Below are 27,121 nucleotides of genomic sequence, written 5' to 3' on the forward strand. Positions count from 1 at the left end.
TTATTATCACCAGGTGTGCTAATAAAGTGTAGAACAAAGTATAGTCCATGTGTAAAAAGTTGTACGTGATTGAAGTACTTAGGAAATATAAGTCCACTTAACACTGAGGCCAGAGACCAAACTCATAACCTTACCCTATTCATTTTTCTTTAACACAAAATTCAAACAAATTTGAATTTACAATAAATTACTATAAACTACAAACAACTGTAACCTCCTCCTCCTTCCTCCAACGTTCAATGGCTAATTACATAAAAAACACACAAAATGTTAGTATTTTTGTTGTTGTTTTTCTAGTTTTTTGTGATAAATATAGTAGTGTATGAATAAATTATTCACAAATTTAATTGGTTATTTATTATTTTTATTCTGTTTGGATTTTTTAATTTTCTTTTGTGGTTGAACTGCTGCTGCTGCTGTTGATTTCATTTCAACATCGTTCGATTCAGTTGCAGTAACTGCACCCTTGGAAACGCCATCAGCGTTGTCAGCGATTTCAATACTAAAACCTTTAATATATGGTTTAACCAATTGAAAAACTAATTTCTCATGTTGAACATTGCTCGAGTCTAAACTTAGTCGTACCGTGACCGGGTCAAATGCATGAAAGACAATATCGCCGCAACGTTGGGTATAGTCCTAAAAATAAAAATAAATTTAAAATTAATTTTTGTTTAATAATTTGAAATTGAAACTTAAACTTACCTCCTCATTGAAAGTAAAGACAACACCATTATTTGATTTCTTCTGATCATCCTTTAGGGCATTCAAATAAATGGTGCCTTCCAAACCGAATTTGGGTATAAGAATTTGTAGGGCATTTTTGCGTACAAATAAAATGTATCTGCAAAAAAATCGGGTGGGGTTTAAAAATGTAATCTTTGATTTTGTTGTCGCCTTTCTTACCCCTCCTCATCTTGAACCTTTCCTTTGAAGAATAGATGCGTATTGAGAGCCACCGAAGCCCTTCCAGCATATTGTGCCATTTTATGGCGATAGTTTAGATTGTGACATAATTCAGCATTGGCATTCTTGTCCAGTAATGCAGCATAGGTACTGTCAGCTCCTATGCATGCCGCCAACAAACGATGTACAATAATATCGGAATACCTGGAAATAAAAAATAGAAATTTATTGTAGTTTTTTTTTTTTTGTAAAGAAGAAATTTTGGAAATTTCTTGTGGTAAAACTTTTCGAAACAATTTAAGTATTGTCTGTTCTGAACGGAATCACATATTGCACATATTATCTTAAATTGACACTAGGTTGATTAATGCATTATACATAAACATCGATGTAAATGTAGTCCAGAGCAAAGCCGGTCAATATATGCAACCTATGGATTGATATATGGTCAGACAAATGACAGAGAGAAGCCCTGTTCTGCAAAAAACATATTCTCTTAAGTTGTGCATATAACAAAACTGACACAAATATGTTCATCATATGCATGATCGCAGTAAGAAAATCGATATTGGGTATATTATTGTGTAGTCCGTCTTGGGCGCCAACTTCGCTGTGGCTAAAATCCCCCACGAAATTGTTCTGAAGAAGCGTACCCATATGTGGTGAGGCAGTTCGTTCGGCCTCGAAGAATCTTTCATTGATATGAGGGAGGTTTTCCCGTTTAACTTCGGAGATATTCGTAGGAAATTATATTTTTCCTATCATGAATAATGTGAGAAAAATAACCTTTGAATTTGGCAGCACTGAAGGGTCTTTTTCATACCTTGTGTGCCCTAATTGTTGTAAAAAACAAAGAGAAAATTTTAAGTGTTTGTGTTTTTAAACAAATTTAATCAAATTAATTACACTTTTATACGTCAAAGACATTCAGAAGATGTTACTAATTATGAAAAACATCAGATGTGATTGGAAATTTCTAAGAAGACAGTGCAATTGACTCCATTGTGCTATGGAACTGCCACTATCATGAATGTGTTAGAAACGGGTGTTTTTAATTAAATAATGGCAAAAATTTAAAAATACGAATTCTGAAATAAAAATAATTGAAAATATGCTTTTATCCAGTGTTTTTTCAGTAATTGTTGTGCAACAATTTTGTATGTCCAAAACTCTCTCATCCCATCGTTGATCGGTACAAAAAGTGGAGAGCGACTGAGTTTGCAAAGTGATGTTATTTTGTAAAATTTGTTCAATTTTTAATAAATTTCCAACAACAAGTAAAAGATTTTAGTATAAAATCCCAACAAAAGTGTTTATTTTGCATGTTTTGTACAAAGTTTGTGGGAAATACTAAGATTTTTTATAAACTCCCTTCAGTTTTGCAAGGGAGATTTTTTTTGGGGGAAAACACATGTTTGAGAGCGTTCATGATACCTACTTTTTCTCCATCGGAATTTATTTCCATTCGGATTTTTTGTTTGTGATAGTAAAGAAGGGAAAAGAGTGAAATTCCGCACGGAATTTTCATTCATTATTGGGCTGTATATATCCCTAATCTACATAGGAATTTGACACTAGTATTACAGGATATTCAAAACAGCTGGCACTTAATTCTACCTGGGACTTCCCCCACATAAAAAGTAAATCAAAGTCTGTATCACAAGGACTACTTTCGATAAAAATTTCAAAATTATCCTCGAACAGCTCCTAAACTGCATCGAAAAATAAGAACTTTTGTGAGGAAGGTACCCGAAGGTGGTTTCCATCATGATTTGCAATTTTTTCGGCAAAATCGGGTACTCAATTCTTAAGTTATCGTTCTCATCAGTTGTTGTTGTAACAGTATTTTGAGATCTTTGTTTTAGGGTAACCCTAGTACTACCCACATAAAAGGCAACAATCTGGCAACACCATAGCAGAGATGCATGCCTCAGTAGCATCAAGGCAAATTTATATAAGGTATATGCATGAATTACAACAACAAATTAATTGTCAAAGGTAAATATTGAATAAAAGGGTCGTTCCAAAAATTTGTTTAGGAAAAACATAAATACATTCTGAAAATCCTCTAAAATAAAACAAATTTGAATCAAAATGTAAATATAAAGCATACAGAACTGTCGTAGGTCATTGTTATTACACATTTACGGTGAAAAGAAGAATTTTATGGTAGCAAATTTCGAAGTTTCAAATTTCATGAGTAGACCCTATTACATTTTGAAAACTAAATTTACAAAAAAGTAACAATACAGCTGATTGTCACTTCTACCTTGTATAAATAAATATGCCTATGCATAGGCCAAACTATGAAAATTTTCATAGTTTGTTATTCTGTTATTTAAAATTTTCATTGACGTCCACATATGTACATACATATAAAAAATCATATGAAAATGCTGATATTTTCATTGCTTCGCATTGGTTTGAGAGTTACGAATTTAAACACAAAGAATAATTTCAGATTAAAGAACATTGTGTACAGAGTTTCACCCCCTTCACACCTCTTACCAATAAACTCAAGGCCTACAGAAGTTCGGCCATTCAGAGTACTGTTAACAACATTTGACAAAAAACATAATAGATTTTACATTATTGTGATTTTAGTTTCTTTGTATTTTAAATCACAATAATATTTTTGATATCAAACCATGGCGGAATAAGAAGGTGTTACATCGATAACAATAATCGGGCCATTTACCACACCAAACGTGAAAATAACGCATTACTGTGAATTGCTTGTTTACCTTTTGTATGTAATTTTATTCACAATAATATATTTTGACCACTAATGTGATAATCAGCTGTTTTTGCCGTTGTACCTTTATTATTGTGCCATGTATCAAACATAATAATCAGCTGGGCTTATTGGCCGACTTTAGGTAGGCTTTGAATAAACAAGAAATGGTGCAAGAAAGAAAGTGATACAATAGGTCTGTTCTATAACCCAAAAGATTGTACAAATTTGTACAAACTTTTAAAAACTGCTGTTCGAATAACAAACTTGTAAAGTAAAAGAGAGCTAATTGAGAGAGAATTTTGGAGAGTTTTTTTTATTGAGAACTTATAAGTTTTTGCAAGCAAAATTTTCTTTGGTTGAATTTGCAAGTTTGATCAGCTGATTTAAATTCGAATGTTTTTTGGCGGACTTTGCAATTCTTGGCAAAAAACATAAACAAACATTTGGTTATTAAAATAATTACAAGATAAAAAGGGAAGAAATAACTAAATAAATTATGGAAAACGAGATGGTAAGTAAAATAACTTATTTTGTAGTTTGTAAAGACTATTTCTTTTATTTCAAAGGTATCAAATCCCAGCAAAAGCGGTGCACCCGTGGAGTAGGAGGAACACCATGTAGACGTCTCTGGAGAACACATTAGATCTATTTTCCTTTTGTTGTTAATATTTATTTAATTTTCAGTGAAATAATTTTCGTTAAGTCCATATTTATATTAGGCAATTTTCCTTGCGGAAATTTTCAGTTTGAAGGAGATAGAGGTGAGGCATATGGTAACCCTTTGCCCCTCATCACCCTCTCTCACCCTCTCTCACCGACAAACTGACACTTGCCGCAAGGAAAATTGCCTAATGTAAATATGGACCAACCTTCAATTGTTAAATAAAATCTTTTCCGCCAAACTTCTTCTTTGTCAAGTCAGCTGACTTCTTGCAAGTGATTGCAAAGTTTTGTTCGATAACATTCTGCAAATTTTTTGCTTCGAGGGAGTAAAATTCATTGAGAGAAGTTACTGAGAATTTGCTGAATACTTGCAAGTACTTTTTACTTGCGAAGTTATCGAACAGACCTAATAATACCAACTGATGCAAAGACATAAAGTAATAAAGACCTGACAAAATGCATGCAACAAAAAAATGTTTTCGAAACTTTGTATAGAAACATTACCCTTAACGGGTTGCAGTTAATTCAAAATCGCAACCAAGGAGGCACATTTCATGTAATGGTATCAGAAACGAAATTTATGAATTCAAGGATCTATTCAAGAATAATTCCATGTCAATTGGATCGGTAAATTCGGTTAAATACGTAAAAATGTATAAAAGAAAAAAATGTTATATCACCATATCGTAACATAACATTATGTTAAATTCAAAAGCCATTCACTGAAGAATGATAGCAAAAGAAATGTCTTATCTTGTTGTATTTATGTCTTTGACTGATGTCTTCATTTGCTGTCAAAACATATTTTGAATCAAAAATAAATAACAAATATTTCACTTCTATCAAGAATATTTTTGTACAACGTCTTTATTCAAGCTTCGCGAAGAATATTTTATCGTTTTCTTCTGACTTTTGTGGATATTTCGCGCAAAAAAATGTTGACAACAAATGAATTCGCCTTTTGGATCACCTTCTTAAATTCGCCCTGATTATAGGTACTCTCTCAAAAACAGCTGGTTTCTTTTTGGCTGTCAAAATTCATATTTCTCTTTTTTAATAAATTTCTCGTTAGAGTCGAGCCATGGCAGCACTACCAGGTAGTGGTATCACACCACCTCACGATGGGGCCAATGGCAGGTTTTTGGGGCAAAAATTCATTTTTTCAAGTCAGCGATTGAAATCAAATAATAACGGAATTATATTCTTAACACTTTCAAACCTCCAAAACCAAAAAATTACAATCGTGCAACGACCCACGGCGACATGCCAAGCTGTCAAAGATGTCATAATTATCATTCCGTTTATTTCTGACATTCATTCGTAATTAAACAATTAAAGTATTTTGGCGCCAAACCCTGATCTGTTGATATTATCTATTTTTTAAAAATGGAAAATACGGGTAATGGTATGTAAATTAAGATTATTATTAAAAGTGTAAATGTAATATTAGATGTGGTCAATAATTTGTTGTGTCAGTAAGTGATGGTTTTTGATGTAGTCTGTGGTATCGTCCATGTGTTCTTTGGAGTAGAACTTTCGGCTTCAGGGAGCTTTCTCGTAAAAATATGTATCTGGTGAAAGGTGACAATGTCGGCTAACAGATTTTGAAAAGAATTTTTGCGTATACTTGCGAATAAAAAAATTATCAACTTCCAGATTTCGTAAAACATAAAAATTTGGATATTTTTAATTTTTGGTTGGAAAATCAGCGAAAACCTAAACACCTTATAGAATGGATTTCTGCAAAATTTAATCGAGGTGTCAAAGACAACTTCATGACGGAAGTTAAAAAGCAAATTTATAATATTTGTGCACGCCTTAACCAAAAATGGATAAAAAATTGGAGGTCAAAAAGTCGTGTATTACAATTTGAAAGATTATGGTTAGCTAGCGACGCAGTATTTACGCTAGAACAAGGTAATGATAAAAAGAATAGAGGGCGCCCTAATGTGGATTATAGTGAAGGAAGACAACTTGCTTCGGAAGTCTGCTATGAACACGGCAACAATACCAAACCCTTGATTCATGCCGCCTCTATTTCGGCCAATTTGTCAAAAGAAAAATATTTACACTATGTTCTCAAGGAAGTTCGGTATCAACCAACTAAATTGAGAAAACAATTAACTTCGACAGAGAAAATTTATGAACGATTTATCCAAATCTGAACCGATTTCAATATGATGTCTCAATCATGTTTTCAAGACCAAATTCCGTCACACACTTTAAATTTCATCACAATTGGACATATATAGCGTGATTGCTGCACGAAATACCTAAAATCGGGTGAAAATATATGTGGGAGCTATATCCAAATCTGAACCGATTTCGATATAATTTGGCATACTTTTTTTTCTAGACGTAATTTCGTCACACATTTTAAATTTCATCGAAATTGGACAGAATTTGCGTGTTTGTTGCGCCAAATACCTAAAATCGGGTGAAAATATATATGGGAGCTATATCCAAATCTGAACCAATTTCAATATAATTTGGGAACCATATTTCTAGACCAAATCCTGTCACACGATTCAAATTTCTTCGAAATTGGACAGAAATTGCGTGTTTGTTGCACGAAATACCTCAAATCGGGCGAAAATATGTAAGGCAGCTACATATATCCAAATCTGAACCGATTTCAAAATAACTTGGCAAACTTATTTCCAGTCCGAATTCCACCACATATTCCAAATATCATCATAATTGGACAGAATTTTCGTGTTTGGTCCATCAATTACTCGAAATCGGGCGAACATATATATGAGAGCTATATCTATATATGAACCGATATCAACCAAATTTGGCGGATTAGCTTCTAGGCCGATTATAAACATCTGCACGAAATGTTGAAGTTCTAGCTTGCCCCTGTGATTTTTTGCCTCAAAAACATATCATCGGCCCCATCGTGCACCTGATCGAATATGAAAAGTCAAATCCCTTTATAAAAAAATTATTTTTGTTGTATTTTCCCCAACAACATAAAGAAAGTTTTGACATAACATATTCAAAATTACGATGCCACTACCTTGGTAATTGTGCCATGAGTCGAGCTTAATGACCAATGATTTTAGCAAGTGAAAAAGGAAAGCCGAAGATTCGAACCCACAAAACCACAAACCACTATGTGGCATGTTTCGCCTTTTTAGAGGCTCAGCAGATAAATCGGTTGTGGAGCGGCTTCGCTTAAAAATTAATATTAAAATTGCCCTAATAGGCAAACAAATTTCAAATATCATATTTGTCATTTGAATTCGCTGAGAGGTGGTAGTAAAAAAATCTCTTGTTGTACACTTAAAATTTCAACATTTGTTGATTTTTGTATGAGAATTTTATTTACAACACCTTATTTTTGCAGTTCAAGTTCGATCAGCTGGCATTTTCTGTTACGCCAAACAAAAATAACTGGACTTCGCTAGACATTACTTTTTCAATACAAACTCCTTAGGTCATGATAGCTCAATTAATTCAATTAAATAAAACTCTCGCATATAAATGACTCTCGCTAATAAGACAACAATTAAATAAAAATTTGTAGCATGAGCCCGGCTGCCCCGGCTGAGGTCTAAATCTGGGTCCTCTCCAACGAACAGACAATGTTGTCGAGGTCTTAGCGTTCTAAGCCACTTCCGAACTGAAAGGCATTACAATTCATGAAGAAAACCCATCTTCGATTGTATATGTGAGTGTATTGAAGAAGGATTCTATGAAGACCAGAGACACTAGGCTGACTTGATTTTACTATCAAGTCAAGGCTTCAAAAATACTTCACAACTGCAAATTTGCAATAAGTTTAGTGTACAGTGTTGCGCATATCAAAAGCAACAAATCCAGGATTTCGCATTAACTCAATTTTTCGATCCGTTACAATTTACAAATGTAATATTTTGTGTCCAGTTGTTCTTTGTTATGTAGAGAGAGCTTTCAAAAAGTTGTTTCTGTACTTTGTAGTTGGATGGGATCACAACAACAACTATATTGACTGATCCTTGAGAATGGGGAGTGCAAAACAAAAGCAACAACGGTATATCATTAACGATTGTAGTGTTATCGGTTTTAATTAGCTGTACTTTTGGCTTAAATATGTTTTTTGGGACATGTTATAGTCATTTTGGGAGGAATATGCATTTGTTATCCCAACAGGGTTGCCATCTCCTACCACTTTTTGCCACGGTCTGGGGAAAATATAATAATACCCTCAAATCAAATTTTTTTCCCCTTATATAAAAATTTAAATTGTAAAATATTCATTCGGAAAAGGGATTAGTATCAACCCTTCTTATGTTTGGCGTACAATAAAAAGTTAAGCAACCGAATATTGGTAATACATCCTGGTGAAAACCCCTTGAGACAATCGCCACATTGTGACTAAAAACGTTGGGGAAACTTTAAAAATAATGCGAATAGGAACTTCCAAGAATTAGTTGGGGCTCTAATTTCCGATATACGCCCTAGATTTATTCACAGAAGAAGTGAAAACAATTTGAAAAGTTATACAGCTCCCAACTCAAACAACACACCGGTCAAGAACCCACTATTTTAACCAACAGTGGGTAACATAAAGTAATATGACTAAATAAATCAGTTTTTTTTTTAAATTTTTGTTATTAAATCTTATTTTGAATATAATTTATTAAAAATAAAATAAAAAATCATATTGGATAGTTTAAAACGTAGAACACATTAAATTTCCTACCAGTGTTTCATAAATTGTCTTCCTTTCGGTATGACAACGGTTTCTTGACCAGTATATAACTCTTCAAATTATTTACAAAACTTCTTCTGCGAACAAGTCTAGGGCGTATATCGAAAATAAGAGCCCAAACTAATTCTTGGAAGATCCTATTTGCATTATTTTTAAAGTTTCACCAACGTTTTTGGTCACAATGTGCCGATAGCACCAAGGGGTTTACACGAGGATGTATTGTATTCACCAATATACGGTTGTTTAACTTTTTTATTATACGGCAAACATAACAACGTTTGATACTAATCCAGTTTTCGAATGAATATTTTACAATTTAAGTATTTATATAAGGGGAACATTTTTGATTTGAGGGTATTATTATATTTTCAAATGAAGATTACAGCCTGAATTCGCCCATTGGATCACCTTGTTAAATTCGCCTTGACTATTACTAATAATTCAAGTAAAAAATAAAAATATTTTCTTCAGTTAGTTCCACGCACTTGTGACGCAAATATTAAAATGCGATTATCTCAAAACGGGAAAATGACGCATGGAACATTTAAGCATGATACCGACGATATGCTAACAGGCCGTAGTTGTAATAATTTATAACAGCTTTGAGTGTTGTGTTTATTTACACCATTTTAACATATAATTCGAAAAATTTCAATTGTAATTTGATTATTTCATTTGAAATTCCTAACATTTCACTTGTAATTTGAGAATTCCAATTGAATTTTGAATTATTTCATTTCTAATTTGAGAATTCCATTTGAAATTCGAATTATTTCATTTGTAAATCTAATTTTTCTATTTGTAATTCGAACTTCAATTAGAATTCTCTAATTACAAGTGAAATTTTTCGAATTACAACCGAAATTATTCGATTTACATGTGAAAATGGTGTAGTTCTATTTGTATCGCTTGTGTTTCATTGGCGAAACTTAACATCATAAATACTGTTACGAATGTAACTGATAGGTTTAAGTTAATTTAGTTTAATTTCCGTTAATTTAAAAATTTGAATTATAACGTAAAGTTTGTATTACGCAGTTACTTTATTTAAGCAACAACAACTACCATGTAGAACTCTCTTCATCATTCTAGTCGTTACATTACCTTTTGTTAATGTTCTTTTGTTTGTTTTGCCATAATAATGTAATTATCGTTAGTTCCTACTTCTTGTATTTCGTGTAGTTGTTTGTTGTTGTAATTACGTCATTACTGTGCTTGTCTACTTGTATGTATGTGAGTATGGTTGTTCGCTCAGTGCGAATGTGCGTCTGTGTGTTCGCTGCACAGATTCGAGAGGTTGCCATATGTTCTAGATATTTCTAGACCAAGGAGATTTTGGGTATAAATAGAGTTACGAATGGCAACATTGAGTTGAGTCGTGTTTTAAGCGTTGAACTGAACAGATCGATTAAATAAGAGCTGCGTGCTAACTAGAGACTTGCTGTGTGCTTTGTAATTAAAGTCGGTTCTGAATAAGTGTAATAAAGTAAATAAAGCATTGTAGAAACGTAATCTAAAACGAACCCTGTTTTATTTGGTACAAATCGTGCTGGGGAATAAAACAACGTCTACACGGAGATTAGTTAAATCTAATTCCGTAACAATACGTTTCACATAACTTTTATTACAATTACAAAAAAAAATATTTAAAACCCGTTGTTTATTTTGGGTATCATAGTTTTATGTACAACTTAAATATTGAGCCAAAAAAAAAGCCAAATAGGGCCAATTTGACCAGTTTTTATACCCACTAATTAAACAAAAAACGTATATGTTTTTTCATAACTACATACATAAATGCAGTGGGATCCTATAAACAATATCTGACAATGTTAAGTGTACAACATGAAGTTTTTTTTTATTTTTTCGAGATGCATCTACCTGTTTCTCTACAGTTTCACCATAGCCCATGGTACAATTACTAATACTAACCCCCATTATTATAAGTCTTCTTTTGTTATATTTTGGATTTACCGAACAGATTTAGAGCGTTCCGCTCAACTTAAACTTAAAAGTGATGATTGAATTTCAAGGAGGAGCTTCGTGGCATTAACTTTCAATGTAAAAATTATATTTTTAATGCCTCCAAATTGGTTTATTTTGCGTTTTTAAATCCATCAGATAGTAAAAGAACACATATAATAATGGCCCTAAGTACGTTTACATATAAGCGGATTTAACAAACCCACTGGGTTTTAAATGTCAATTCCATTGCTTATATGTCAAACAAGTCCTCATAAAGAAGGTTAGCCCGGCAAAAAGCTCTAGTGTGTACGGAGTTTTAGGTAGAAACATAGGCGAATTGCTACAACAAATGCTCTGTTCTAGAACCTGCAAGAAGCTACTATTTTTTACTACGATAACATTTTTTCCTTTATGTTATCGGAAAAAATAGTAAAAATTAGTAGATTCTTGCAGTTCTGGAACAGACCAAAAGCATCTTTTTTTGTAATGTAAAATGTCAAAATTTTCGCCAAATGGTCTCTAGTTGTCTCTTTTTATCGTATGTGTTTGTCTATAAACCGAACACATTCTATCTCTTACTTACCAAATCATATGGTTTTTGTTTTGATTTTTCGCGGCGACTTCCTAGTTTTTGACGTTTTAGATTCGATCAGCTGGGCTGATGCATCTACCTAAGTAATTGTACCATGCCATAGCCCTATTACAGGTCCTCCAGCAAGCGAATTGAAAGAAAAACAAAGATTTTAAATGCCAAAATTCATAGATTTAAATGCCAAATACCATAGTTATTTTTGTTTGACGAAACAGAAAATACCAGCTGATCGAAATTGAACTGCTAAATAGAGTTGGGCAATTGAACGACTTAGTTCACTGTCCTAGTTCAAAAACGTATGAGTAACATTACACAAACTAACGTGAAATAATAAGTATACGCTTTTTGTTCAAAGAAACGACCGGTGTCCATTGAACTAGATAGTGAACTAGGTAGTTAAATATAGTTCAATTTGCACAACTCTACTGCTAAAATAAGTTATAGTAAATTAAATTCTCATACAAAACACAACAAATGTACAACATTATCTTTATTTGTTTTCTTTTTTCGAGATACAACTACCTGTTTCTGTACAGTTTGACATTTCTATACCTCACAGCATGGTGCAAGAAAGGTGATACAATAGGTGTGTCTTTTTACGTGATAATTTGTAATAATTATTACGAAATGTTACTAAATGCTGTCTTTTTACACAAAAGTTCAGTAAAAGAGAGCGAAGTGAGAGAACGATTTTGACAGTTGCTTGCTGAGAAATTGCTAAAAGTTGCTGAAAGAATTTTTCCCAGCAACATTTAGCAATTTCGATCAGCTGTTTTTTAATCATCTGCTACTGGTCAGCTGCTCAATGTTTATCTTATTTATTCTATAAATATTACGATTCAGCTGTATTGATAGTTTTATTATGTGTGTTCGTTTACTGAAAATTTGTACGAATTGTTACTGGAAGTTGTTCGTTTACTCTACAGTACAATGCAAAAGACCTTAGTCGTTTACAAGAAGTTACTGGACTTGTACAAATTCGTACAAATTGTTGAGTAAACGAACACACCTATTAATATATTAATTATTTTTTATTTATTTTGCTTAAAATTGAAGAACTTTTTCATTACTTTGGTGTTAGTTTTTTCTTTCATGCATTGGCGCCAATGTTTTTGTTTTGGTTATCAACTGTTATCTTGCTAAAGTTTACTAAATGCTGTCTTTTTACTTTTTTCTCTATTTTCGTATCAAAGAGTAAAATCTCTCTTACTCTCTGAAAAGAAGTTACTGAATAATTATTACTGAGAAAGTAAAAAGACACAACTAATAACACCAACTGATTTCTTCATTTGCTGTCAAAGCATATTTTAAATCAAAAATAAATAACAAATATTTCTCTTCTATAATGAATACAAAATATTTTCCGAGAAAACGTTGTTACCGTAGTTATTTTTTGTTTTACGAAACTGAAAATACTAGCTGATAGAAATTGAACTGCTAAAATAAGTTACAGCCTATTTCGCTATGTCGAACGAAAATGAAAATGAAAGAAAAACAACTAAACTTGTGTATGATTTTGAATTTTGTATTTGTTATATTTGTTAAAGCAAACACAAAGTCAATATTGCCATGAAAACCAAAGTTTAGGTGTTTTTCGTTCGCAATCATTTTCATTCGACATAGTGAAACAGGCCCTTAATGTAAATTAAATTCTCATACAAAACACAACAAATGTTGATGTACAACATTCAATTAATTTGTTTTCTTTTTTCGAGATACATCTAGCTGTTTCTGTACAGTGAATTCAAATGACAAGTATGAATTTTGACAGCTCATATCGAAATCTTCTGGTTTTTGCTGGAGGGCCTGTAATTGGACCATGACATGGTACAATAAAAAAGGTAGAAACAACGACGAATTGCTACAACAAAGCAACTTTTTTTGTAATGTAAAATGCCAAAATTTTCACCAAATGATCTCTTGTTGTCTCTTTTTATCGCTTGTGTTTGTCTATAAAGTGAACACATGCTATCTCTTACTTACCGAATCATATGGTTTTTTGTTTTGATTTTTCATGGCGAATTTCTAGTTTTTTGACGTTTTAGATTCGATCAGCTGGGCTGAGGCATCTACCTTTTTAATTGTATCTTTTTTACAAATAAATTAATAGCTGAAGGTTTAAAACACTGATATTGATTGAATTTGACAAAAATTTTCATAATTTTGCTCGTTTTAATCGCAAGATTTTCTCTTCAGGCAACGCAACTAAAGTTGAGTTGCTATCCATAATCGACCCCTTAGTTCTTTTTTTCTCTTTAAGTTGTTGGCCCCCTCCCAACTAAGAGAGTGTAAAAGCGCCACAAAAAATTTTGTAGACTATGTCTGCGTGCCTTATTTAAATTTTAACATTAATTGCTTTGATATATTTGACCAAATCGTATAGGTGTTCCCATTTGTGTTTTGCTATGAAATCCTCGACGGTGAAAATTTCGTTAAATGAATTGAATTTTGCTCTGTTGATGTTGTATTTTGTACATTCAAATAATATATGTGATACAGAATCTTCGACGTTGAATAAATCACAATTTCCTGATTCAACTACCTTCATTTTCGCTAAGATACTGTTGCTGAATAAATGATTGCTAAGAATGTGGTTTATAACCATTTGGTTCGATTTTTTATACCAGGCTGACTCATTAGGTACAACAAAGATTTTGAAAAAAATTAGAGTTGGCTTGTCCAGCAATAGATCTGTACTCATTTGACCAATCGTTCCAAATAAGAGTCCTTAATTTTATTGATGGCATCTTTGATGGGCCACATAATTTCAAGAAAGCTACCATTTGTCACAGAGCATTTTGCACATTGGTCTACACGTTCGTTTGGTCCGATATTGGAATGCCCTGGGATGAAATGTATCTCGATGTTTGTGAAGGTCGTGCTCATGATATTAATAAATTCATCGATCAGATAGTTCCTATGTTGCTTAGATTTAAGTGCATAGTTGCCGCTAAGACGATCTGTCAATATGACAATTTTCGTGAAACCTTGGTTCCGAGCAAAGATGGCGGTTTGCAGAAAGGCCAAGATTTCGGCAGTCATTGACGAGAGCTTTTTGTAAGTATAAAATGCTTGGATGGAGTCGCTGTTGAGATGGTGAAAAGCAGCGCCAGAGTTGTCGCCATTGACCGAACCATCGGTGAAAAAGACGTCGAAACCTGTTTCCATGAGTAAGTTTACTTTCTCCTGGGCGAGTTCTTGAATCCGGTCTACATTAGCATTTGCTTTCTTTTTTACCAACCCGTACAAGAAGTCGGTTTGTGTAATTTGTCTATGGGGTGTTGTAGATACCACTTTAGTAGGCGCAACATTGTCAATGATGTTCTTGTATTTGTCATAAATCATTGCGTAGCTTGTACTCTTCCCAGGAATCAGTTTGGTATGGGCAAGACCTAGCAATCCGTAGGCTTGCACTATTTCTTTAGCTGTTGAGAGCTCAAACCTATACTGCGGTGGCAGTTCAGCCGCGAGGTGGTACAGAATAGGGACCGGGGTAGACCTTAAAAGGCCCAGGGGCTGGATTCTTGTTCTATGAAAATTTGAAATGAAAAATATTTCCTTTATAATTTTTTTCATTTGACAGTTTTCTCCTTTATAAAAGTATTCATTTCACATTTTCATAGAAACAGAATTGAGCCCCAGAGCCCTGCGTAGGTATTTATTAGAGCAAAATTTAATTTTGTTGATGGAAGTTTTTGTCAGGTTGGATATCGCTGAAGCTCCATACTCGAGCTTAGCTCTGGAAAATGCTTTGTAGAAGTTCATAGCCTTGGCAGGCGATAAGCCAAAATTGCAACCACTTAAAATTAAAAAAAAATTATTAACTTTATCAACCGCAGCTGTGGCGTTGTCGATATGCACCTTTGCGGAGCCACTGGCAGAGATATTAGGCCCAAATATTTGATGGAATTCGTTTGATTTATTTCAATGTTATTTATACTGATATCAAGTGGACTACATTTCGCGGAGAAGTGGATGGTGTTAATTTTCTCCATGTTGAAACTCAGATGAGTTGTGCGCAGCTTAAGTGCATATCCTCCATTGCCTTTGTTAATAATTGCTTTGCCTTTTTGAAGTTTTTGTCGTGACATATCACAAGAAAGTCATCGGCGAACTGGAAGAGCTCTTTACCAGGGCCAGAGATGCTGTGTATTGATGCCGTGTAGACGTTTGAATGTTTCCGGGATCTTTTTTCATCGTTATTGAGATTATTAATCATTCGCTAAGACGCGCCATCCGGTCCGGGTGCTAAATTGGGACTTCTTGATACCAGAAACTGATCAAAAATCATTGGGTCTAACGTCGGTTTAGTACTTGTTATGTTACCAAAGACAACAGGTGTTGTTGTATTTGCCGAGGTTTAGTGTGTGATGAAATCTAGATATTCGTCTTTTGGGCTATTATTCCAACTACTGTTGACTGGTTTAGCCTTGCCGTATTTTTGACATTTTTACCATGGACCATATTTCTTTACTCAATGATCGATATTAAGTTGACTTAGGAATCTTCTATAATTTTTCGTTTTCTTTTTTGAGATTTTCCTGAAGAGTTTCCTTTCTACTTCACCCAGGTCAATTACGTCAGCCCAAGATTTTGAAGCTTCATATCTCCAACGAGCTGCTATACGTTCGTTGTAGAGTGACTGAATTTCTTCACCCCACCATGGCTTGGGGACATATTTATTCCGAAGATCTAAACGAATTGTATTTTCTTGGACTATTGTGTTAATGTTGGTGTAAAAATCTTCAAGATTGTTGCCTACAGTCATATTGTTAATATTACTGAGGACTTTTTCCGTTTGTATTTTTTTGCCTACTTTTGGTTCATTAGAAATGTTGTGAAATTCCACTAAAATGGGATGGTGATTGCTGTTTGAATTTTTTATATCACTTGTTTTCCAGCTAACCTGTTGCCTTGTAGAATTGATGAATGTTATGTCGATTGCCGAGCATGAATTATTAGAAGAAAAAATAGGCTCCCCGTTGTTGAGACAGAAAAAGTCGTTTTCATTTGAATAGAATTGGACGATATCACCCTGGGCATGTTGTTGATTTGCCATAAATGATGATTGTGGTGCCATCTAGTTTCGACGCAGTTTCAAAGACCCTTTTTACCATCTGTGAATATTGATGTCTACGTAGGTTGGGTGGTATGTAGACCGAAAAGACATTGATATTTTTACGTAAGTTGAGGGTACTGATACCTACAACTTCGTAGTTTGTGTCAGTGTTAATAATAGAGAACTTAATGTTCCTTTTTAACAGTATGCCAACTCCACCATAACCGTCACATCTGGCTTTGCTGACGAAATTATAGATATAGAAGCTGGCATAAGAATTGTCCTTGACCTAAGTCTCGGACAGAGCTGCAATAGCAATGTTTTCACTCTCCAAGAACATTTCGAGGTCATCTTTATTTTCCGTTTTGCTAACACTCTGAATATTGTATTGTAACAATTTCATATTAGATGTGTTTATGGCGTGAGAATCCATGACTAATTATTGGTATTATTAGAATTGTCCTTGTCTTGTAAGTTTTCACTAATTATGTACGACTGTACATCTACTATTTGTCTTGTTAGTTTATCCTTTACACTGAGTAATACGCGTAATTGGCTGTTGTTTAGGGTACTATCCCCAACTTCAGCCACTGCGTTGATTTCTTTTTCAGTTTCGTATAGAAATTTTTCAAGTTCTGTAACCTTATGCATATTCTTTAAGGCTGATCCATTTTCAGACTTATGGGTTACCTCTGCATTAAGTGCATCGCGGTATTCCTGCATGTTTCTGGCTGCATTTGCCTCTTCTCTTAGTCTGTTTGGTTTGGCCACTTTGGAAAAGGGGATTAGGGCATGAAGAGATCTAGCTGACTCCGTTGTGTTATTCAGCGTCTCAGGCATGTCTTGGATATTATAATTATTATTATTTCGTTTCCTATTTCTATTTAACAATGGAGTGAAGGCCGAATCCATATTATCCTCCAAAAATTTAAATCTGTTATTGAAAACATTGGAGTATTTTGCTCTAGCTTCTCCTTGTGTAAGATTTTCCATGATCATAACCTTCTTCAATTGATAAGTAGTGGCACGAGCCACTCTCAAGTGGAGAATGCTCTCCCTTGCAGTTGCTGCAAACAATTTGTTCCGCACAATGATCAAGTTTTTCCTGTGGCTTGTTACAATTTCTACATGATTCTAACCTCTGCTTGCAATGATCCGCGTAATGATTGAAGCGAAAGCATTTGTAACATTGGCCAAATGCAACGAAGTGTTTAACTTCTCCTTTGGTGTATTCAAAAAAACGGACGGTTTTTGGCAATTCTAAGCCTTTGAAAATTATTTTTACTCCAGGGATTGGTACTACTTGCCCTTTATCCTTTCTTGTCATTCTAGTGATGCTTAAAATATCGCTGTCCGCTTGGATGGCTTTGTATATATTTTCATCTGTGATTTGCGTGGGTGATGCCAACTTTGGATACGAAATGTGCGAATATTTTTCCAATATAACCATTGTTTTTAATTGCTGGGGATGATGCAACAATGTTTGCATAAGTTGGGCTTCTGCACGTAATCTTCGCTCGTCCAAACCCAATTTTTTGAAATGTCAAGAACCCCTGGGATTCCCAAATCTTTGAACAACATCGCCAACGCAATAGTGTTTATTGATTCAATGTTACCTGAAGCATCAACTTTGTCCATATACACAATATATGGGCCCTTGTGATTAGATTCATATCTGTAGCTATAATTATTTATTGGCTTTACTTTTTCCTGTTGACTAGCACCAAATATTTGTATTGATGATGTGTTTGGAGTTGAGTCAACCTCAGTTGAGGCTGCCAAATCCAAGCACTGTTCAAGTTGGTTTCACTGTTTCGCTCTTGGTTTTTTTTTAACTGCATTACTATTACTTCTATTAGAACTTCTGCTCCTATCACGGTTAGCATTAGATTGTCTTGATTCAGTTCTAATACTCGACCTGGTAGCAGAGATAGCTGGGGAAGGGGGAGAATTAAATCCCTCCTCCATTTTCAAAAAAAAAAACGTTTGCAATCACTTAATAAGTCTGTCTGGTTACCCCAAAATTTGTACCAACATGTACCGATTGTTGCTGGAAGTCGTCTGTTAACGCAAAAAGTCAGCAAAAGAGAGCGATTCGAGAGAGACATTTTGACAGTTCTTTCACTGTGAGCTTGCAAATTCTTGCTGGACAAATTTCTTCTAGCAAGCACTTGCACTCTTCTTCTTCCTGAAAACAATCAATCATCTGTTTTAAACAGGGTTTAAAAGCCAGCATCTAAGAACATTAGCATTAGTTGTACACTTCAACTGCTACACAATATTCACACACACGGCTAAATGAGCAACCGAACGCATATTTATTTTTGTACATTTTTGCTTATTTCGTTCTTTACGCCTAATCTTTTTTTCGTTATGCATAATCGACAACCACGCTACATATTTAGCAGTCGGCTGACCATTCGTCGCAGCGAATTAGCCAGAGAGGGTGTTTTTTGTCATTAGAGTTGCCAACGCAGTAATAAAAAGATGTCATTTAATGTCAAAATGCCCTCATCATATGGTAGAACCTAAAGAATACTAATTATTATTGTTTAAAAATAAAAAAAAATATATTTTGAACGGCTTCACCAAAAATTCACATGTCTTTTGAACGAAAAAGTGGAATTAATTATATCGTGATTTTTAATGCATTATACTGGTAACCCTGATCTCAAAAACAATTGTTTGCTGAAAACATGGCTAAGCCGTTGAAACTTTGTTGCTTATTCTCTTTTCTGATATGTGTTGATCATGTGTGCTGCAAAATATGAGTATGTGTGTCTGATGCTTTTTTATTAAAGCAACAATATCAAATAGCATCAGCATCGCTAGCAATATTTTTGTGAAATTTGTTGCTACATGTTGCCGTTGTTCATTGTTGCTAAACATATTTCGAAGAAATTTTAGCAAGCAAAGCTTCAAATTAGAGTTGTATAGTTCATGAACGAACTAGTTCAATTGAACGATTCATTGAAAAGAGCGTATGAACTAGATCAGTCGATATAGTTCATTATAGTTCAATAGCTCACTGAGCGCCGACCGAAAGATTCACAAAGAACGATCAACGAACGAACGATTCACAATCTAGTTCAGAATGTCATTCACATAAAGTGACGCCGTCCTCTATGCTAAGTGACGCCTTCGTAATGTAATAAGTTTTGTTTATGTTTTGTATCAATGTGAAGTGTCATCCCCCATTGTAATAAAAATAAATTTTAAGAGCATTTTAAACACATCGTATCCCAATATATCGAATCCATTACCTATTCAATGTGCCTTGTTTTGGATAGAAAAAAGGAAAAAAAAATAAAAAGAAACATACATACAGCGATAATTTCTACAAACACACAACGTAAGATTTTTTTGCCAGGCACTTAAATGAAATTGTAATTACATTTTTTCGAAGGATGTTTTTTTCTAAACTTAATCTGTAATATTTTTGTAGTTTAATTATACTATTCTAATGTTTGTTCCTATTTGATGTATGTATGTATATGTTTTCATCAAGAGAACGATTAAGAGCTCGTGAACGATTCTGATCCGAATGATTGAACTGGATAGTGAACTATGAACTAGATTACTGAACTAGTTCAGTTAAAAGAGCTGAGCTATTGAACTAGATCTTTCAATTGAACTAGATTGTACAACTCTACTTCAAATATTCGGTGCTTTTGCTAATATGGAGTTAGCATTTTAAACCCTGGTTTTAAATTTTTCGTTGATTTATGTTTGTGAAAATTAAAAACATTTTTATTGTAGAAATAGCAAGCCTAATTGTATTGCTTTTTCGGAGAACAAAGTTGCAAAGTGGGAAAATCCTTTTTTGGGTTATTTTCTTTTTAATTTTTAATAAAATACAACATTTTTGCTTCCTTTGGTTCCTTCATTGGCGGACAAATTGTTCTGTTTTGGCAAGTCAGCTGATTGCTTGCTGGTTTCTGCTGGGGAAGTTGTCTGTTTACTTTTTACAATTTTCTAGCAAAAGAGAATAAAAACTCCTTACTCTCTGAGAAAGTTCTTGCTGGGAAAGTAACCAGACATACATACCTAATGTGGAATGATGCCATGGTACAATTAGAATGATTGTACCATAAATGATGCTAAAAGAAGGGTGAGAGATCTATCTAGAATAGATAGAAAGAGACAGCTGCTTCCACTAAGGTACCGTTAGGACGCTTTCTTATTATAGGATATTTCTTGGTAATTCTAACTTAAAGAATTGCAGTTTTTAATAGTTCATTTAATTTAGAGAATAAAATTTAGAAATCACCAAATGAATTTTATGATGAATTGTATGATGATATGTAAGTCACTAATTCATGGGAACACCGTTGACACAAGGCACTTACATTTATTGTTTTGTTTTTGATGATTAAAATTAATTAATGCATAAATGGTAGATGAATTGATAAATTTTGTCTGTTTTTTCGCGATGAGGCGCTTTTATTTTATTATTATTTTTTTTTTTTTTTGCTTAGTCAGGCACAACTTTACTCGACGAGTTTCACAACACGAATGTTGAACTTAGTTCTTTATCTTATTCCGATTTAACAAAATCTTCGCTTCTAACATTCTCATCGATTCATCAAATGCCTTCGCGATATATGTGGTCAACAACGTTTCTTTGCCGGCCAGGGACTTTTTCCTCGTATCTTAGCTTGTCGCAGATAACTGTGGCACAACATGAAGAAGCTATCGAATATGACCCCTAGAATTTTGGCGTAGTTTTTGGTCGGACATGACACTCAACTCTGTTATCACCTGTGCCGTCCATGTGGTGAACGGAATTACCGTACATTTAATGGCGGATATTTGCATATTGCTCGCATGGAAAAAGGTGGTAAGATCAGTCAAATAGAAGTTTAGCCTTTGACTAATGACATCAGGGAAGGTAACTAACGCCAAGATCGTACAATCATCTGCATACGTTACGATCTCAATATCCTGAGATATCACCCCACCTTGGGGAACTGCCTGTTTCTCTCAACGTTTCAAACTTGGCCGGAGGGTTGGCTGTTCGATGTTCTCAAACAGCGTGGAGTGTTTGACAGTGTCAAAGGTTTTTGATAAGTCGAGGGTGCCATTATCACTGTTCGATCACACGGCTTGCTTTGGTTGAGTCCTCGATTAATATGTATTGAGATGGCGTGCAGCGCTGTTGTCGTGCTGTACTGGGTACGAAACTCATGCCAATGATCGGCAACTGGATAGCTATTTTTCGCGCTAGGGAGGAATAAAGCCTCAAGGATCTTTGCTACCGGCGACAACAGCGAAATCGGTCTGTGCGACTCACCTTTGCTGGCATTCTTCCTGACTTCAGTAGCGGGACCACGCTGGCCGTTTTGCAGACTTCGAAAACCGATGTATTTACCTAGAGACAGGTTGAAAACTTTATTGAGATACCCGACTCACGGCACATCTAGCTCTGTTTCAGCATTACCATGGAGATTCTATCAGGGCCCAGCACTTTGGATGATTTTGCGTTCTTGATGACATTCACAATATTGTGATGGTTCATCCTCGGCAGGAAGAGATCTAATGCGACGAAGTATTCTTTTCTTCGCGCTGTCACTCTGTCACTGCTCGACAAACTGTCGACTGAAATAGCTTGTGCACCGATTCGGATCAGTCAGCATAACGTAACTGAAGTCCTATCTTCCTTCTTTCCGGGGTTTGAGAGTGACTTAAACGTTGCCCACAATTCACTTATTCCGGCTCCAATGTTGCAACTCTTCAGATGATTTAACCACTTGTTCCGCTTATGCTCCCTGACTCTGGGGTTGCACGACGAAGCTCATCACGCTCATTTGCTAATCCCGTCGCTTCTGCTGATAAATTTGGTCTCACTTCGGGTATTCGACGTGCAGGTATATGGCGAGCAGCTGCAGCAGAGATGATGTCTCGGAACGGCTGGTGTTGAAGGGACTGCGGCGGAGTCGCGTAATATGACGACGACTACTTAATAGGGGCTTTGTTCACGCAGCAACATCTCACATGGACAAATCCAGAACAACCCCTTAGATGAACCCACCCCCGATCTTTATTACATCTCACCGAAGATTGGATTTGGGTGAAGATGCGGATGTGACAAACCGAGCACAAATATAATTGTCCTGGGTTATCCTTCATCCCGACACGAACCAAAAGAATTCGGAGCAGCCATTCCGGGACAGAAAAACGATACAAATAAAACATGTGTACACTGAGGTGGCTGTCGCTGCTTGGAACACTGGTGTTGTTCCAGGTCAGGGAGGTCCAGGAGTCCATAACTTAACCTAACCTCAAGAAAGCTTCCTTAAAACTATTCACTGAGACTTACCTTCGAATGGGTGATGTGAAATGCGTATAAATCGGTGCCGCCAAACCATAATGTTCAAATTGATCCTTTTGCAGGGTACCGCTGATAAAGTACAAGGCCTGCATCATACATCTTGTTGCCAGAATACGAATCATTGTATTAAAATAGGGATTATCGGGCTTAACACATTTATCCAAAGATTTGGAAAATTCCAAACCAGAGTCACAACAAATTTCAAAGTTTTGATGACGGGCCGCCTTTATTAAGGGTTCGAAATTGCTGATCGGCGGACGTGGATGTCGACGCAACATTGCACATTCGGGGAATTCTTGGGCAATGTGTTCGGCCACTGTGACATTGGCCAATAACATGAATTCCTCTACCATAGAATTAGTGTCACGCAATTGTTTTGCCTCAACTTCCAATGGTTCATGGGTTTCGCTATCGACCTGGAAACGGATTTCCGGTGAGGCCAAGACCAAGGCTCTGCAAAGGAAGAGAACAATATTTTAAATGATTTGAAATCATAGAGATTCCATTAGTCTTACCCACTGTCCATTCTCCGTTTCTTCAAAATCTTTGCCAATTTATTCAAGTTTCTCAATGATTTGGCAATATTGTGATTTTGGGTCTTATCATCGATGATAATTTGTGCCATTTCATAGGTCATTGCCGATTTGGATTTTATAACAGATTTGTGGAATTTCTTGCTAAGAACATTTGCCTCATGATCCATTTCCCAAATACATGAAAACGCAAAACGTTCTACACCACCACGCAGCGAACAAAGATTTGAACTTAACAAGTCGGGGACCATGTCAATACGTTTACCAACCAGATATACGGTGGTGCCACGACTGGCTGCCTCTTTATCCAAAGCATTACCGGGCCGTATGAAGTGACTAACATCAGCAATGTGGACACCAACTTCCAAATTTCCATTTGGCAAATCACGGCAATGCAAGGCATCATCGATATCTGTACAACCTGGAGGATCCACAGAGCAGATGTCCAAGTCTCTGAGATCAACACGGGCAGCATAGTCCTAGAGCAAAGAAGAAGTAAAAACAATTTATAAAAAAACATTCTCCCAAATTATTCTCAATATTGTTGAGTTTTCGAACTAAGCTCTGATCGTTCCGATACCACAGAGAGGTCTTTACGGTTTGGTCACGATTATATTAAAAAGTAGCAGCTTAACCCGACTGAAACCGGATAATTTTCATAAAAAACTTTCAATCCAATCTCAGCTTATTTCTTTAGCCCGACTTGTTCGCTTTCCTTTAACACTTACCTCCGGTGTAATGGTCCAAGGCATTTTGGGCAAAAAGCTAAGCACCTCTTCGGAAAATTTACTATGCGGCACATCATGTTCCAGCAGAATAACTTCATTCTCTGTTTCAACATCGCCCAAGGCTCCCAAAGCCCTTACAAAATGTCCATGTGGATAACGTGAGGATCGCGGCCATGTATCAATTGCCACAATTATTCGTTGATTTTGTAACTTATCTGCTTGTCTAGTTTCAATACGTACACGTGGTATTTTCCGATCGGCTGGTATAAAAATATGCTTGGTACCACCTGGTAGCTGAGCAGGTTGTAATATACCACAATATTGTCGTCGTTTACGCCGGATAATGCCCACCACTTTAGCGGTAGGTCTTTTCTCACCACTAGCCGCAGCCTTCAGGGCAGCATCAGCCAAAACATCCTCAGCCGGCTCTTCATCAGCCTCATCTTCACCCACATCAATGGTATCGGCCTCTTCTAGTACAATTTCACTTGGCGCTGACCATTTGGATTCGGGTAACAGTTCAATGGCCACTAAATCACCATCGACAGCACGATTTAGAGAATCACGACCTTGAATGAGAATCTGAAAGGGAAGATGAATGCAGGGTAAAATTTTGCGCAAGCATCCAGAATAAAATCTTTTCTATAAAGCTACAGTGTGTGAAGAAAATGTTTTCAAATCAAGGCTCATCTTTTGAATTCGCCATAAAGATTGCGATCTCAACAGTCGATGGAGTAGAAATTTAGGCATAATGTAAGGGGTTTCCATAGCTAAATGTCAGTTCAAGGACCACTCTAACACCTAATTAAAGTTCTAACAAATGATCTCGTGATTTTCAATATAATTAAAAACGTTTCCCCACACATTTGATAACATTTTCTCAACAAACTGCACATACATATCTCAAGCCACCAACTTACCGGATTTTCATAACCCTCCACATTAACCGAACCTTCCAAATAATTTTCCCTTGAAGCTTGAAAAGCACCCTGCAATAGACGTTGATTCCGTACACCTTCGATTATTTCATTCATACTCAAATGCATCGGAAACAGAGGGTCTGTTTCACGATCTTTTTCAATATCCTTGCGGGCATATTTATCAATTAGCATAGGATAATCCACCAAAGACTTAATATATTCCTCAGCCGTGGCTGCCAGTATGCCTTCCTTTTCAGCCTTTTCCTTGTTGGCAATGTCATCGGTAATCAAAACAACTCGGGTCATTTGTTTGCCTTTAGATTTCTTAACGGCCGATTGTTGTACATCCAAGATGTGACCATCATACCAAGATGTGGCAAATCGTATGGCACGATCATTACGATCATTGGCCGTTTCACCGGGTTGTCGTTCAACATAGGTATCCCTTCGGAAATATAAAATATGTATTAGTAAAGTTCTTCTTAACTAAATTTCCATACTTACTTATGATGTTCATTTACAAATACAAAGTAACCACGTGGCTTATGCTGGATCACTTCATGGAATCGTTTATATATGACCGAACTGCAATGTTTGACCTCTTGCAATACCGTGGACAACACAATAACATTGCGTAGAGCATCTTCCTCGAGCACATCTATTTGATGCAACACCACATTGGTATCCAGTACAACATAGTGTGGGAAATCGAACAAAGTACTGCGATTCATACGTTCGGTTCTCAGTTGTACACCGTCTTCATCTTGCTGGCAACGATGGCATATATCAGAGCCACATCCCAAATCTATACGTAAATAGTGTTCACGAACAATCTGGCCAAGAAAGGGGTTATAATTATTTTAACAAATCTATTAAAATCTTATCAAAATCTTCCAACCAAGAAACTCACTTTGAGTATATTTCCTCTTTTTGTCTTCCTAGTAAACTCCCTTATTGTCTGCATGGTTAGTACCTTTCAAGTAATGTGGTATGACTTTTTATCGTTCCAGGAGGCACAACAGTTAATAAAATCCAAAAGAAATCCTGATCCTTGGATAATTGTTTACAAAAACGCGTGGAAACGTTGAAACGTTGGTATTAAACCGCGCCACAAGAAGAAAGAACAAAAAAACGAGAATGTGCAGTAAAAATCAAGATCAAAACAAAAGAGAGAAGGAAGGAAACATGCAAGAGGAAACATGGAGCAATAGATGTAACAATTTACTTTGAATGCCTAGGAAGATGGGAAAGATACAGAAAAGATTCAAAAAAGAAAGAAGTACGAATTTACATAAAGGTAGCAAGAATGTTTATGTGCGTATTGTATTTGAACATTTTAACATCCCCTTATGCTTAGTTTACATTCGGCGTCGTTTCGTGATTTCGAAGGCGTTTCGTGATTTCGCGCGGAATCAAGCCAAATTTATCATGATTTCGCATACAAAAATGAAATCATATCATTTCGTGATTTCAGCGAAATCAACATCGAAATCACAGTACACATGATATACAACCCTGTTTGTGCCTAAAAAAGTACCACTTTTCACGTATCACAATAAACAAGGTAGATGGTCAATTGCTGAAAAAAAATTTAGTATAACAATTTGTAAACAATGTGAAAAAAATATTAAATTACTTTGTTACAATGCTATTTTTCATTGTGTTCCCGTACATTTTTAATGGTAATTTTAGAAAAAAGAGCGAATTGTCAAAAATTGCTTCCAATACAAATTTCTTAAAAAATACGGGAACGGAAAAATGAAATTGCAAAAACTCCAGCATAAACGTCAAAATCAACGTATCAGCTATCATATTAGATGCCAATGAACATGCTTGCTGCTAGTTTCTACTAGGAAAAATGAAATTGCAAAAACTCCAGCATAAATGCCAAAATCAACGTATCAGCTATCATATTAGATGCCAATGAACATGTTTGCTGCTAGTTTCTACTAGGACAAAATTATATGGCAGAAAACAGGAGAAGAGGG

The 27,121-nt window shown here is 35.3% G+C and overlaps 1 protein-coding gene across 1 annotated transcript; it reads right to left on the minus strand.

Moving 5' to 3' along the window:
• Positions 1-276: 276 nt before the first annotated feature.
• On the minus strand, positions 277-26,389 carry Dis3 (exosome complex exonuclease RRP44-like protein Dis3). Its single transcript, XM_073984994.1, has 9 exons — positions 26,044-26,389; positions 25,638-25,966; positions 25,134-25,578; positions 24,214-24,795; positions 23,468-23,964; positions 22,941-23,405; positions 907-1,110; positions 706-844; positions 277-639 (listed from the first exon to the last, which is right to left on the minus strand). Exons 1-9 carry the CDS (start codon positions 26,095-26,097, stop codon positions 352-354), a joined length of 3,003 nt encoding a protein of 1,000 aa, XP_073841095.1. The 5' UTR covers positions 26,098-26,389; the 3' UTR covers positions 277-351.
• Between the last annotated feature and the right edge of the window lie 732 nt (positions 26,390-27,121).

This window comes from Musca autumnalis, unplaced genomic scaffold, assembly GCF_047663935.1.
Source record: "Musca autumnalis isolate F117 unplaced genomic scaffold, ASM4766393v1 scaffold_1, whole genome shotgun sequence".
NCBI lineage: Eukaryota > Metazoa > Arthropoda > Insecta > Diptera > Muscidae > Musca > Musca autumnalis.